Source organism: Oncorhynchus masou, chromosome 3 (genome assembly GCF_036934945.1).
Source record: "Oncorhynchus masou masou isolate Uvic2021 chromosome 3, UVic_Omas_1.1, whole genome shotgun sequence".
In the NCBI taxonomy this organism is placed as follows: Eukaryota; Metazoa; Chordata; class Actinopteri; order Salmoniformes; family Salmonidae; genus Oncorhynchus; species Oncorhynchus masou.
Genome location: NC_088214.1, coordinates 31,293,711 through 31,307,706, shown reverse-complemented (window position 1 = coordinate 31,307,706; position 13,996 = coordinate 31,293,711). Strand labels below are relative to the sequence as shown.

The 13,996-nt window shown below is 40.0% G+C and overlaps 1 protein-coding gene across 2 annotated transcripts; it reads left to right on the top strand.

Annotated features, from left to right (window-relative positions):
- Positions 1 to 5,138: 5,138 nt before the first annotated feature.
- On the top strand, positions 5,139 to 13,881 carry lactb2 (lactamase, beta 2). Of its 2 annotated transcripts, none has more exons than XM_064937983.1 (7): positions 5,139 to 5,426; positions 5,630 to 5,757; positions 5,959 to 6,082; positions 6,352 to 6,530; positions 6,844 to 6,992; positions 12,873 to 12,960; positions 13,064 to 13,881. In XM_064937983.1, exons 1-7 carry the CDS (start codon positions 5,305 to 5,307, stop codon positions 13,108 to 13,110), a joined length of 837 nt encoding a protein of 278 aa, XP_064794055.1. In that variant the 5' UTR covers positions 5,139 to 5,304; the 3' UTR covers positions 13,111 to 13,881. The 2 variants fall into 2 exon arrangements, with proteins under 2 accessions (XP_064794055.1, XP_064794051.1); XM_064937979.1 differs by having other exon boundaries at positions 5,630 to 5,793.
- Positions 13,882 to 13,996: the final 115 nt, after the last annotated feature.

Genomic DNA, 13,996 nt, shown 5'->3' with positions numbered 1-13,996 from the left:
GCATGCTTTTATTACAAGCAGGCATGACTACTGTAATGCTCTCCTGTCTGGTCTACCCAAGAAAGCCAATGGTCAACTGCAAAACATACAGAATGCTGCAGCACGGATACTGACCAAGACCAGACGGAGAGCACATATTACACCGGTTTTAAGGTCTCTGCACTGGCTGCCTGTGAGTTTTAGAATTAATTTAAGATTCTTCTATCAGTTTTTAAATCACTCCACGATTGTGCACCTCAATACATGTCAGACATGCTTTTAAGTTATATACACCCAGTAGGTCCCTCAGGTCCTCTGTCACTGGCCTTTTAACTATCCCAAAGCCTAGGACCAAGAGGCATTGAGAGGCAGTCCTTAGTTACTATGCCCCCAGCCTCTGGAATACCCTGCCAGAGAACCTGAGGGGGGCCAAAACTGTGGACATATTTAAAAAGAGATCTTTAAACAGACCTGTCTGAAATGTGCAACAGGTGGATTCATTGAATTGTACGGCGGGTATGAAGTGAATAAGAAAATGACTAAGAATAAGCAAATAAGAAAATGTCTGATAAATCAGGAGGCAATACAAACAGCAAATCAAGTTAAATGATTTCAGTACCAGTCAAAAGATTGGACACACTGTCAGGACCCGGTTACGAACCTGGGTCTCCGGAGTGAGAAACAGTCACTTAACCAACTGAGCCACGAATAGTCAGCAGAACCCAGAAGATGAGGCAGACACAGCAGTACTTAAGACGGTGTATTTAATAAAGTAAAAAAGGAGAAGTCCTTCAATACAAAATGGCAAATCCAAAAGGTGGTAGGAATAGCACAAAAAAGCCTCAAGAGATACTCAAAAACAAAAAGAGCATCCACCGGAATCGACAAGAAAACACAGAACACTAGGGCTGGGTGCTAACATACAAACACAGAGCACAGAACTGAGGGAAACTAAGGGTTTAAATACAATCAGGGGAAACGAGTCACAGGTGCAAATAATAATGGGGAACAAGGGAAAAAACACAAGGTCAAAAAGCACAATGGGGGCATCTAGTGACCAAAACCCGGAACAACCCTGGCCAAATCCTGACACACACCTACTCAGTCAAGCCTTTTTCTTTATTTTTACTATTTTCTACATTGTAAAATAATCGTGGAGACATCAAAATGATGAAATAACGCATATGGAAACATGTAGTAACCCCAAAAAAGTGTTAAACAAATCAAAATATATTTTATATTTGAGATTCTTCAAAGTAGCCACCCTTTGCCTTGATGACAGCAGCTCTCTCTCTCTCAAGTATCAAAGGGAGGTTTTATTCAGTGTGGAAAATCAATACACTTGAATATGTTTTCACGGAGGGGCACAAAGGGGCTCATTGTCTCTCGGTGTGACTGGATTTAATGTATTCCTGCTGATGAAACTAATTAAGCAATATCTAGCTAGCCCTCCACGCTAGTGAAGAGCCAGGAGCAGTCAGACAAGAAAACATTGCGAATGCTAATGTGGTAGAGTAAGGCAAGCTAGGCTAACTGAGTCTAGCTACGTCCTAAATGGCACCCTATTCCCTACATAGTTCACTACTTCTGACCAGGCACTCAGCTCCTTGTTATACACATCATATTGATTTTGGCTGGCAATATTGATACGGTGCGGCGGCCAGGGTAGGGGACAGATCAATAGCATCCTGCTCTTTCATTGCTGGTGTAAATTGTCAATCCCAATCTGTTATAGAAATGTCTGCCTTTCAGCATTCTCACCTGTTTCCCCATATGACCTCTAGCGACAGAACTTAAAAGAACAACACGTAGACTTTCATCCCAAATGGCACCCTAATTCTTATACGTAGACTACAAGAAGCTCAATCAAATCCAATTTTATTTGTCACATACTTGGTAACCAACAGATGCAGACTAACTAACAGTGAAATTCTTACTCATTTCCAACAATGCAGAGTGAAAGATTAAAAAATATATGAAACAGTGACACGAGAAGTAACTAACTATACAGTGAATAATGAATAACAATAACAAGTAAAAAAATAACATGCCTATATACAGGGAGTACCAGTTCCGAGTCGATGTGTAAGGGTATGAGGTAATTGAGGTAGCTACAGGTAGGGCTAAAGTCACCAGACAGCAGGATAAAATACAGTTGCAGCAGTGTATGTGGTGAGTGTGAAATTATGTGTGTGTGTGTGTGTGTGTGTGTGTGTGTGTGTGTGTGTGTGTGTGTGTGTGTGTGTGTGTGTGTGTGTGTGTGTGTGTGTGTGTGTGTGTGTGTGTGTGTGTGTTGGGGTGTCAGTGTAAGTATGTGTGAGTGTGTGGGCAGTCTTGTGTGTGTGCATGGTCAGTGCAAGAGGGTTAGTGCAAAAAAAGGGTCAATGCAGGTAGTCTGGGTAGCCATTTGATTAGCTATTTAGAGGTCTTGTTTAGCAGTCTAATGCCTTGGGTGTAGAAGCTGTTCAGGGTCCTGTTGGTTCCAGACTTGGTGCACTGATACCGCTTGTCGTGCGGTTGCAGAGAAAACAGTCTATGGCTTGGTTGGCTGAAGTCTTAGACCATTTTTTGGGTCTTCCTCTGACACCGCCTGATATATTGTAGTGGTCCTGGATGGCAGGGAGCTCGGCCCCAGTGATCACCACCCTCTGTAGCATCTTGCGGTCTGGTGCCTTGAAGTTGCCGTACCAAGTGGTGATGCAGCCAGTCAAGATCCTCTCAATGGTGCAGCTGTAGACCTTTTTGAGGATCTGAGGGCCCATGTCAAACATTTTCATCCTCCTGAGGGGGAAGAAGCGTTGTAGTGCCCTCTTCACAACTGTGTGGGTGTGTGTGGACCATGTTAATTCCTTAGTAATGTGGACACAGAGGAACTTCAAACTCTCAATCCACTACAGACCCGTCGATGTTTCATCACAGCAAGAGGAGGGATAGTAACAAGTCAAGCATCCTTCATTGGTGGTGACATCATACAAGGCAGTCAAAGGTTTGTCAGGGGACAGAACATGTTGATACATTTCAAGAAGGGTTTATGCAGACGCAAAGAAAATGTTATCACAACTTTGACTTGAAGAGTCCTTCACTGCACTCAGGGCTCATGCATACATCATTGCATGTGTCTCATTTGAATGGACTCGGGACTGACAGGGTTAGGTTTAGGGGTGTAATGAACGGTGAGATATTGCTTGAATACAAGGATTCTGAATGATGAAACTAGTAAACAGCAGATATATGGAGTACAGTTAGAATAGTATATGAAATACATAGGCGAAGTAGAGACTGTATTTGGATAATAATACTTTGATAACAACACAAGCAAAGTGGGATATTCAAGAGATAATTGTGACTCGGGCATCCTCACAACTGCTCCCATAAAATATTAGTGGGTGTATATTGCGATGATTTGTTGAAGGACAGTTGAGAGATTACACATCAGGCATCTACCCTAAAATGTCTGTTATCTATAATCCATATTTAAACTCTCATCCTGCTACACCTGCTTAGTCATACATTATTAACGCAACGTGTCTTCGGTCCAATGAGCTGGTTTCTCTCTCTCTGTCTCTCTCCTTCTCTCTCTCTCTCCATTTAAACCATTGGTAAATTAAGTTTCTAAATGGGAGATGTAATTACGCAACGTTTTTGAGCCTTTTCAATAATAAATGATGATAAAATTAGTGCCGTTATATTCCTTATTTTTATGAATTATAAAGGGTTCTGTGATGTTTTTAAATGGAAGAAATAGTTAATGTCTGAATAGCACTATGGTTCAGTAAGCCTATAACAAGGGCACTATGATGGATTGGTGAAATAAAAAGCTTTAACCAAAGGATTCTTCAAACATCCTCAAACTTCTCTCATTTTCCCTTATCCTCTACAACCCCATTCATATTTCACCAAAATTCACACAAAACAATTTATTGTGATTAGGCATGTAAATAAAAATGAGATTTCTCCATTCTTTCTCCCGGTCATTTACATTTATATTGAATTAGCAGCAGTGGAGAGAGAGTGAGGTGCAGAGGGAAGGAAAGCAGAGTGATTATAACGTGAGATTACAGACAGATTGCACAGCCATTATGTTGTGTAATTACAGAGGGAGAGAAGAGAAGAAAAGGGCCCTGATACCCAGATGGCAGGATCCATTTCATTTAGAAAAGGTCTCTGCTACCTCTCAACGCTCCTGTAAATATTATATAGACCAAGCAGCCATTTTTATAGGTCACAATTTATGAGAGACAAATATCAAACACAGCATTCAGTGGGATGGGTTGTTGGACCCATTGTACAATTTACAGGTGCATCCTATGTCAGTTTTATGGGTTAATTTGACTGTATTGATCTCTTGTAATGCATGTACTATTACTCATGAAGCACTTAGGGGGGTAATAGAATGAATAAAATAAATATAACACAGCTTTATTTAAGATCATACTGTCCCTTATATTCTATATAATGACAATACAGCCAATGCATAGGAACTGCAAAGTCAAAACAAATTAAATGAGTTGGTGTTAAATCATGTAATAAATGACATGTAGAAATCTGTGAAGGTCTATTACATTTATGCCGATGACAGCAGACAAAAATCATTTAGCTTTACTTACTATAAATAATTAAAGTCAATACACTTACAGAGGCTAAACAAATCCGAGGTGATATTTAAGCTGGAAAGAAACAAATGCTCACACAAACATAACGTATAGTTGTTTTCAACAATTTGTGCTAAAAACGGTCGTTCTTGTTTTTTTCTACAGAGGAATGTGCAAATGTGTTTATCATAAATCGTAATTTTCTTATTATCCTGTCACACTTTATCTACAACATACTGATATAGTCAATTGATAAACCATGTATCTCTGAATAAGATTTGACAATGGCTCTACCTATTGACCTAGCTCAGTTACTACCATCTCGTGCTTGTGTCTGTCATTGCCATCTATAAATATATATATTTATATATATATATATATATATATTTTTTTTTTTTTTTGGTGTGGGGGGGTGGCAGTATTTACGATGTACTGTAATTATTATGAAATGATATGCAATAGTTTTGTAGTTTGAGGCTAAATTATTAGGACTTTTAGCAAACACTTTTATTTGGATAATGAGGCTTTTATTTTGAAACGAGTTGAGGTGCCACGTCACACAGGAAGTGATCCTCCACTCCAGGTCAATGTTTATTTACATCGGAGAGGTGAAGTTCAAAGCTAATTTACAACTTCAGCGTCTTGGACTACAGTTTTTATTTTCACATTGCACGGGGCTTTGAGTTACTGACATCAGCACAATTGATATACGTACCTGATTGCGTCGTGAACCATGAGTGCAATACTCCCTCGTATCGAGCAGCTATCGTCCAGAGTTGTGCGAATCCTGGGATGCAACCCTGGTCCAATGACACTACAAGGAACCAATACGTATTTAGTTGGAACGGGGAAAAGGTATTTTCGTTTTGTGGAAATGTATTCCACAAATGTACTAGCCTCGCATTTCCCCTCTTGGACAGCATTGCTTCATGCGTGCCTATCCATTTTCAGTTGAAGGTCTAATGTAGTACAATTTTATTGAAAGAGTGTTATGGATATGGAAACTACACAAAAGTATCAAACCGCATGAATTAAATTCAGACCATTCTTGTTTTAAGGCGAGTGTTGATAGACACAGGAGAGCCTGCTGTCCCTGAGTACATCAGCAGTCTCCAACAAGCCTTGAGCCAGTTCAACACTGCCATCCAGGAGATCATTGTCACCCATTGGCATCACGACCATACAGGTGGGGTGATCGACATCTGCAGAGACATTACTGGAAGTGAGTGACACCTGACGATAGTAACTGTCTCATTTTGTCAGCCACAGATTGACAGCTTCAGCGGCCCTTTAGGTCTGGTCCAGGGCGTTATGTGCTTTTTGTTGACGCTGACTCAGAAAGCCACACATCGCTTGTGTGCCTATGTGCTTTTATTTCTCCACGCAGGTTCTGAGTTACAAGTAAGTAAACTCCCTCGCTCTCCCCCAACTGACGAAAGAATAGGACCAAGTAAGATGTACACTTACCTGAAACATGGAGACGTCATAGAAACTGAGGGGGCCACACTGAAGTAAGTGTAACGTCACTGTGTAAATAGTGTAGTGCCAGTTTTTGACTTGGGCAGCAGCTCACCGGAGCTGAGTACCGGCACCTCCATTCTACTGCTTGAGCTCCTGCACCTCTTATAGAATGTTGGCTCAGAAGTATTGTGAAGCTCCTGCACCTAAATATAAACAGTCCCGGCACCTATTTCAGTCCAAGTCAAGCACTGTGAAATGCATAAGCTTTATTATGGCTCTATGTATAACTGTGGATGTGTGCATTTGTGTGCGCGCGCAGAGTCCTGTTCACCCCAGGACACACAGATGACCACATGGCCCTTGTTTTGGAGGAAGAGAAGGCCATCTTCTCAGGAGACTGTATTTTGGGGGAGGGAACGGCCGTGTTTGAAGATCTCTATGACTATATGAAATCTCTGCAAATTCTGCTGGACTCACAGGCTGAACTAATATACCCAGGTTTGTTATTGAGCTCTAAAACACTTCTTAAAACTCATGGGAATGCGTCCCAAATGGCACCTTATTCCCTATTTAGTGCAGTAATTTTGTCCATATGCCCTGGTAGTGCACTAAATAGTGAATAGGGTGCCAATTGGGACGTAGAGTGTGTCATTAAGTGGACAAAAATATATAGATGTCTGAAGCCACATGACATCATGATTTGAGAGGCTCTTCTTCAGATTACTAGTTTACATTTACAGCTATGTCAGCTATGCATAGGACTTGATACAAAAACATCTACATTACTTTCTTCCCAAACTCATTTCTTTAGGTCATGGACCTGTGGTCCAAGACGCTGGTTCTAAGATCCAGCATTACATCAGCCATAGAAACCTCAGAGAGCAACAGATCCTCAGTGTCCTCCAGGCAGCCGGAGGGAACACATTTTCATCTATGGAACTGGTCAAAGTCGTCTACAAGGTTTGTACATTACAACTTAAAGTTAGGGGCCCGGTTGCATAGAACATCTTAAGTGTTTCCCTTAATCCCTTAAGGAATAATTTCCCTTTATCTAAGGGAATTGTTCAAGGGCGTTGCATAGAGCCCCTCAAATATTTCCTTTAAGTAAGGGCATTCTTAAGGAGTTTTACAGGAGTTTGAAGACATGTATGGCAGAAAGAGTATCCGGTTACCATGGAAATGGCATGATTCACTGACTCGTTTTGTGAGATAACAAAATAGGACTTCTGCAATCAAGACAGGATAACCAAATTGCTTCAGAAGATAGTAAACCCCATTTATTGAAGTTACTTTTTTCTAAACTTGTTTATATTACTTTCTAGTACGTCAAGCTAGCTTACAGAGTAGCTATAGCTACAATGGTTGCTCCACTAAAAGTGTTGTGGTTTAGTACGGTACCCTGTGTCACTACTTCATTGCTCCAGACCAGCGCAAGGGGTAGTTAGAGCACTGATTATGCTTTTGGGTCCCAAGGCGCTACTGTGTGTCTAACTGACAATGAATGGGCTACATAAACCTAAATAGAAACTAATAATTGTGCACGACTTCAGTATCACTTACTAAAACTGTTGTTACACTAAGGTTTCTATTCTAAGAGAAGCTTAGACTACAATTAGGGTGTGGAAATGTTAGGATTATTTTGCTCTTACTGTAGTACTGTAGCCTAAAGTCACGTTGTACAGCGCCTGAGTGGCGCAGCGGTCTAAGACACTGCATCGCAGTGCAAACTGATGCTGGTTCAATACCTGTGCCAGCCGCAACTGGGAGAGCCATGAGGTGATGGTAGGCTTTTGATTTCTCTCCCTCTAAAAACAGAAATAAATAATTCTAAATAACAAACTGGCTTTATTTACAAATTAGTAACAATGTCTCACCCCATGTTCAAGAATGGCCTTTTTCTCGCTCACTTTACGTTATTTGAAAACAAAATATTGTTATTTTTATTTTTAATACAAAGCAATTATTATTATTATTAAATTATTTAGAATGATTAGATATTTTCACAGATATATTATTAACCCTGTTTTTCACAAGCGTAGCATGCTGTGAATTCTGCAAACGTTTCTAGCAGGACAATATATACTATCCACAGAGATATAGGTAGGCGCACAAGGTTCAAGGCATGAGAGCAGGAGGCACGGGACGGGCCACAGAGCAGCGCACAGAAGACAGACATAGCCCATGGGGGAGGGGGTTTGGACCCCCAACCTGCACCACAGGGTAGCACAGAGCAACACTTTAAGGGGCATTGCATTAATTATTGCGCTCACTAGGGAAATGTTCCCGCTGTTCTTAGTGCCTGTCTGCACGTTCAAACTAAAACAACGTAACTAAAAATGGTGCAAAAAATGGCCCTTTAGATATGAATTGGGTGGGCAGATATGATTAAATATTAAAGCATTAGACCTCTCACTGAAGGCGTCAGTCAAAAGTTATTCTTAAATCCTAACTGGATTTAACGAAAAATTACATGAAAAGCGCACATTTGTAAATCCCAAACTCTAAAAGTAATTGGAAAGGTAGATACTAATTATTTGGGACATTGCGGCTTTTGGTTTCTACAGAAATAAATAATTCTAAAAAACAAACTGGCTTTAATTACAAATTAGTGAGAATGTCTCACCCCATGTTCAAATATGGCCTTTTTCTCACTCACTCGAGGTTAAATGAAACAAAATCCTCTCCAAAAATACCTTAACTTTTTCAACAAAGCGATTATTATTATTATTATTAATTCATTTAGAATTGTATAAAAGCCCCTTAGATATTTTCAGATATTCTCACAGATTTTAACAAAAAATGCCCCTTAGATATTCATTTAGAATCCTCCAATCACGCTGATCCTGGGGGCCCCATAAGGGTGCGTTCTGAGCCCTCTCCTGTACTCCCTGTTCACCCACGACTGCGTGGCCATGCACGCCTCCAACTCAATCATCAAGTTTGCAGACGACACTACAGTGGTAGGCTTGATTACCAACAACGACGAGACGGCCTACAGGGAGGAGGTGAGGGCCCTCGGAGTGTGGTGTCAGGAAAATAACCTCACATTCAACGTCAACAAAACAAAGCAGATGATCGTGGACTTCAGGAAACAGCAGAGGGAGCACCCCCCTATCCACATCAATGGGCCAGTAGTGGAGAGGGTAGAAAGTTTTAAGTTCCTCGGCGTACACATCACGGACAAACTGAACTGGTCCACCCACACAGACAGCGTTGTGGAGAAGGCGCAGCAGCGCCTCTTCAACCTCAGGAGGCTGAAGAAATTCGGCTTGTCACCAAATGCACTCACAAACTTTTACAGATGCACAATCAAGAGCATCCTGTCGGACTGTATCACTCCCTGGTACGGCAACTGCTCCGCCCACAACCATAAGGCTCTCCAGAGGATAGTGAGGTCTGCACAACGCATCACCGGGGGCAAACTACCTGCCATCCAAGACACCTACACCACCCGATGTCACAGGAAGGCCATAAAGATCATCAAGGACAACAACCACCCGAGCCAATGCCTGTTCACCCCGCTATCATCCAGAAGGCGAGGTCAGTACAGGTGCATCAATGAAGGGACCGAGAGACTGAAAAACAGCTTCTATCTCAAGGCCATTTGACTGTTAAACAGCCACCACTAACATTGAGTGGCTGCTGCCAACACACTGACTCAACTCCAGCCACTTTAATATTGGAAGAATTTATGTATTTTCTTTTATCACTAGCCACTCTAAACAATGACACTTAATATGTTTACATACCCTACATTACTCATCTCATATGTATATATTGAACTTTATACCATCTACTGCATCCTGCCATCTTTATGTAATACATGTATCACTAGCCACTTTAAACAATGCCACTTTTATATTTTTACATACCCTACATTACTCATCTCATATGTATATACTGTACTCGATACCGTCTACTGCGTCTTGCCTATGCCGTTCTGTACCATCACTCATTCATATATCTTTATGTACATATTCTTCATCCCTTTACACTTGTGTGTATAAGGCAGTTGTTGTGAAATTGTTAGGTTTGATTACTCGTTGGTTATTACTGCATTGTCAGAACTAGAAGCACAAACATTTCACTACACTCGTGTCAACATCTGCTAACCATGTGTATGTGACAAATACAATTTGATTTGATTTTTTAAATGTAATTATTGGCGTAGAGTCACGTCATTGAGAAAAATATTTTTCCGATATACTGTAGGCCTACCGTAGGCAAAATGAGTCTCACTAGTGTTGAGTAATGTGCTGTTAAAAGTGGTGTAGGTCTTATTTATTTAAAGAGAATTTTCAAGTTAGAAGCAATAGGATTTGAAGCAATAACTATTTCAGCATCGTTTCGCACTGCTCTGAGACAAGCACGGGGACTGGTCTTGATAAATCAATGCAATTTTTTATTTTCACTGAATCTCTGTTTGATTATTGGGTTACACTGCAATTATGGTGTGGAAATGTTATGCCCCTTAGATATTTATTTAGAATCCTCCAATCTTCTTATGCTGTAGCCTACTCCTGACCGTCACGTTTTACAGTGCCATATTTTCCGTTCCATCCTAACGGAAACCCTGAGTGGTTCGTTGTTTGTTTTTCTTGAAATAGAAACACTATAATATTAATCAAATGAATTAAGCTACATTTCTTAAAATCAGTCCCATATCCTATGTTCTTACAAAAAAGTTTTTAAATTCTCTAATAATGCTAATATATATGGAAGACTATCAAATGCTTCTCAAAGATGCCCTCTGGTAGTCAAACTAGCACTAATTTGCATTAATGTTAAAAAATGTTAAATAATGTGCCATAGAATTCTGCTACAGCCTGGAAGGTGTGCTGCAGTATGATACAACTTTTAAAGGAGGAACCACTGTAACTAGCCAGCTATCTTTATAGCCATGGATTGTGCATCTTCCATCGTTTAGCTAAGTAGATAGCTTTTTGATGTTCACACTTTAGTAACCAGAGCAGATGAAAGCAACATCCACAAGTGCTGTTTACATTGATATCCATACTGAATGAAGCAGTTAAGGGACTTTGTGGGGACCATAACTTTTTCACTTAATTTAAGGGGGAAATTCACCTTAAAATGTTTTGTGCAACTGACTTAATTAACTTTAAGGGGAAACTGTCCCCTTAAAGGTAACTTAAGGTGTTTTATGCAACCAGGTCCTGAACCTCCTTTGGTTACATTTGGTAAAATTCCCTGGTAACGTAAGGTTGATATACGGTATGTGTAGATGCTGACCAAATAATGTTACATCATTCAAAGCCTACTAACACTGCTTTGCCTATAGAATTATATGGGTTGCACATTGGGTCACAATTTTGTTTTGAATGTTTGTTTTAGGACTGATGAAGATTTAATCAAAAGTGCATTACTGTGACTTGAAAACTGATGACATTTCTAAAGAAGGCAAATAATTAGTAGGAAAACTTAGACCTCAATTACCTCATACCTCTGCACATTGATCTGGTACTGTTACTCCCTGTATATAGTTCCATTGTTTCGTGTTTTGTGTGGACGCCAGGTAGATTAGCTGCACATTTTTGCAACAGCAAATGAGGATCCTAATAAAATACCAAATACCGTTTGTGTATTTTATTTTATTCCTTGTGTTAGTTACTAGTTTTGTATATAATTTTTTAAACTCTGCATCGTTGGGAAAGTTTCGTAAGTAATGATTTCACTATAAAGTCTACACCAGTTGTATTCGGGGCATGTGATGGAAATAAAATTTGATTTGACGAACTTTGCTAGCTAATGACAACATTGCCATCTGTCTAAAGTCAATTTGAAAACATGATGATAATGGAAAAGTTGTTTCCTACTAAATACTCTGTGTACTAGCAATGTCATCATAAGCCCCTATAGTGTAATTTAGGCAAAGTCATTAGCCCCTTTTCAAAGTCATTAGTCCCTGTTCTACTTTTGAGCATCAATATGGCTGCTGTGGGATGTTGACAACAATGACAGAGGTGCAATCCATGAATTAGAGGTCTTCACGGGTCCAACAGACCCAACATTTTGAGATCCGACCAGGTCTGGGTCCTAAATTCAGATTTTTGTCTCGGATTTGGGTCGGGTCTGATATAATTGCCACGGGTCTCGTGTATGTGTAATTAAAATTGAGTTACCGACTGGACCTGATTGGACCCGTCCTCTGTTCATTTAATGTGTGTGAGGTGATGAGAACTACGCAAGCTGAATGATCTGTGTCAGCCAATTTGCACTCAATAAAACATATAGCTTATGTCCAGCTGAAACTGGTTCCGGCTGCTCACTTCACGTGTGCCTGCTTTTAAATGTGAATATCACACAGTGAACACCTAAGCCTAATAGGCCCATGCATGCAATGCCCTGATGCTCAAATCTCTGACAGCTGAACCATGAGATGGACAATTATTGTTTTCGGAAAGTAAAAACTATTAAAACAATAGGCTACAAGGTTTTGAATATGCTACCCATTGTGTAATTTGTTATAGGTAGTTTTTAAGGACCCGTAACTGTGGATCATTTGGGCAACATTGCTTGTTTGTTGGTGGTGCTGGCAGCGCCCGGTTGGTTTATTTTTCCCTCTTTTTACTCTCGGATCTGCATTGGTATCTTGGATCCGAACAAGCACGGATCTGCTTTGGTATGTTTTTTCAAAGGGCCTTTTCTGAACGTGTCTGACTGTCTTATGGTCTCAGTTTAAAAAATATATAATTTATGCATATCGGGGGGGGTCGGGTGGGAAAACCTTGGAACGGTTCCAACTTTTTGCACCATTGAAAACCTCTACCATGAATAATTAACGTTGTAACCCATTTTGTAAAATGTACTTTTCTGCAAAAGGAGACACCTGAACATCTGCATAGAGCGGCAGAGGTGAACCTTGTGCATCACCTAAAGAAACTGGAGAAGGAGGGGAAAATAACTGTTGGTATGTCTTATTTTCACTTACATTACATTATGTTACACCATTCGGTTAATGTATTACCATTTTCCAGTAGTTAACATTTTTTCATTTACTATTTTTCTTTCAGCTAGTGATGATTCTTCTCACACCAACAAATGGAAAAGTAATTTGTGATCAATGATTTAATCCGATTTATCTGTTGTTAGGGATGTAATTTTTCAAAGGACACATGTAATCTTGGATTCAAATGATTCACATTTCCCTGTCCCACACACAACGGAGCTTGTTTGACGTGAAGTAAAGAGTATTTGCAAGAATCTTACTTTGTAATTCTTTATAGAACTGCAATTATTTAATGTCTGTACTTTGTCTTAAGACAGCTAAAGGGGTGTTAAAATATGGCACATCAATATAGGGAGCTGCAAATGCACTGGTGGGTACCCCTCATTCATTGACAGATAGCCTCAAGGTTCGAGGGTTAGGCCAGTAACTGAAATGTTGCTGGTTTGAAATCCCAGAGCCAAGAAGATAAGAAATCTTGCTGTGCCCTTGAGCAAGGCACTTAACCCCAATTGCTCCATTGGTGACCCTGGCCATGACCCCAATTCCTGTAGCAGCTCAGGGGGAGTTGGGATATGCAAGAAACACATTTCCATTACAAACTTATACACGTGTGTAACAGGACAAATATAAGCAGCCCCACAAGTATTATTATTATTGCTAATATGCTGATCTTGGACATTTGGGCATTATGAGTTGTACTACTTTCAGAATGTTACTGTGGACAGCTTAACTCTGATAAACTAAGATGAAGCACATTTAAACCCTGTGAAGTGATCTTATTGTTCCTTTCTATTGAGAAACCCAGATCAAACTGTATGAATCTATAATGTAAAATGTACAGATGCCTTCTAATAAATACATTGTTTTTCAATATAGAACAAACCGGTACTCAAAGTTATCATTCATATCATTCACTGCCTTTACAATAATATACACAAAGAAATATTTTGGGACAATGATCAATGCTAATACCAAAGCCACTGATTCATACCTGGCC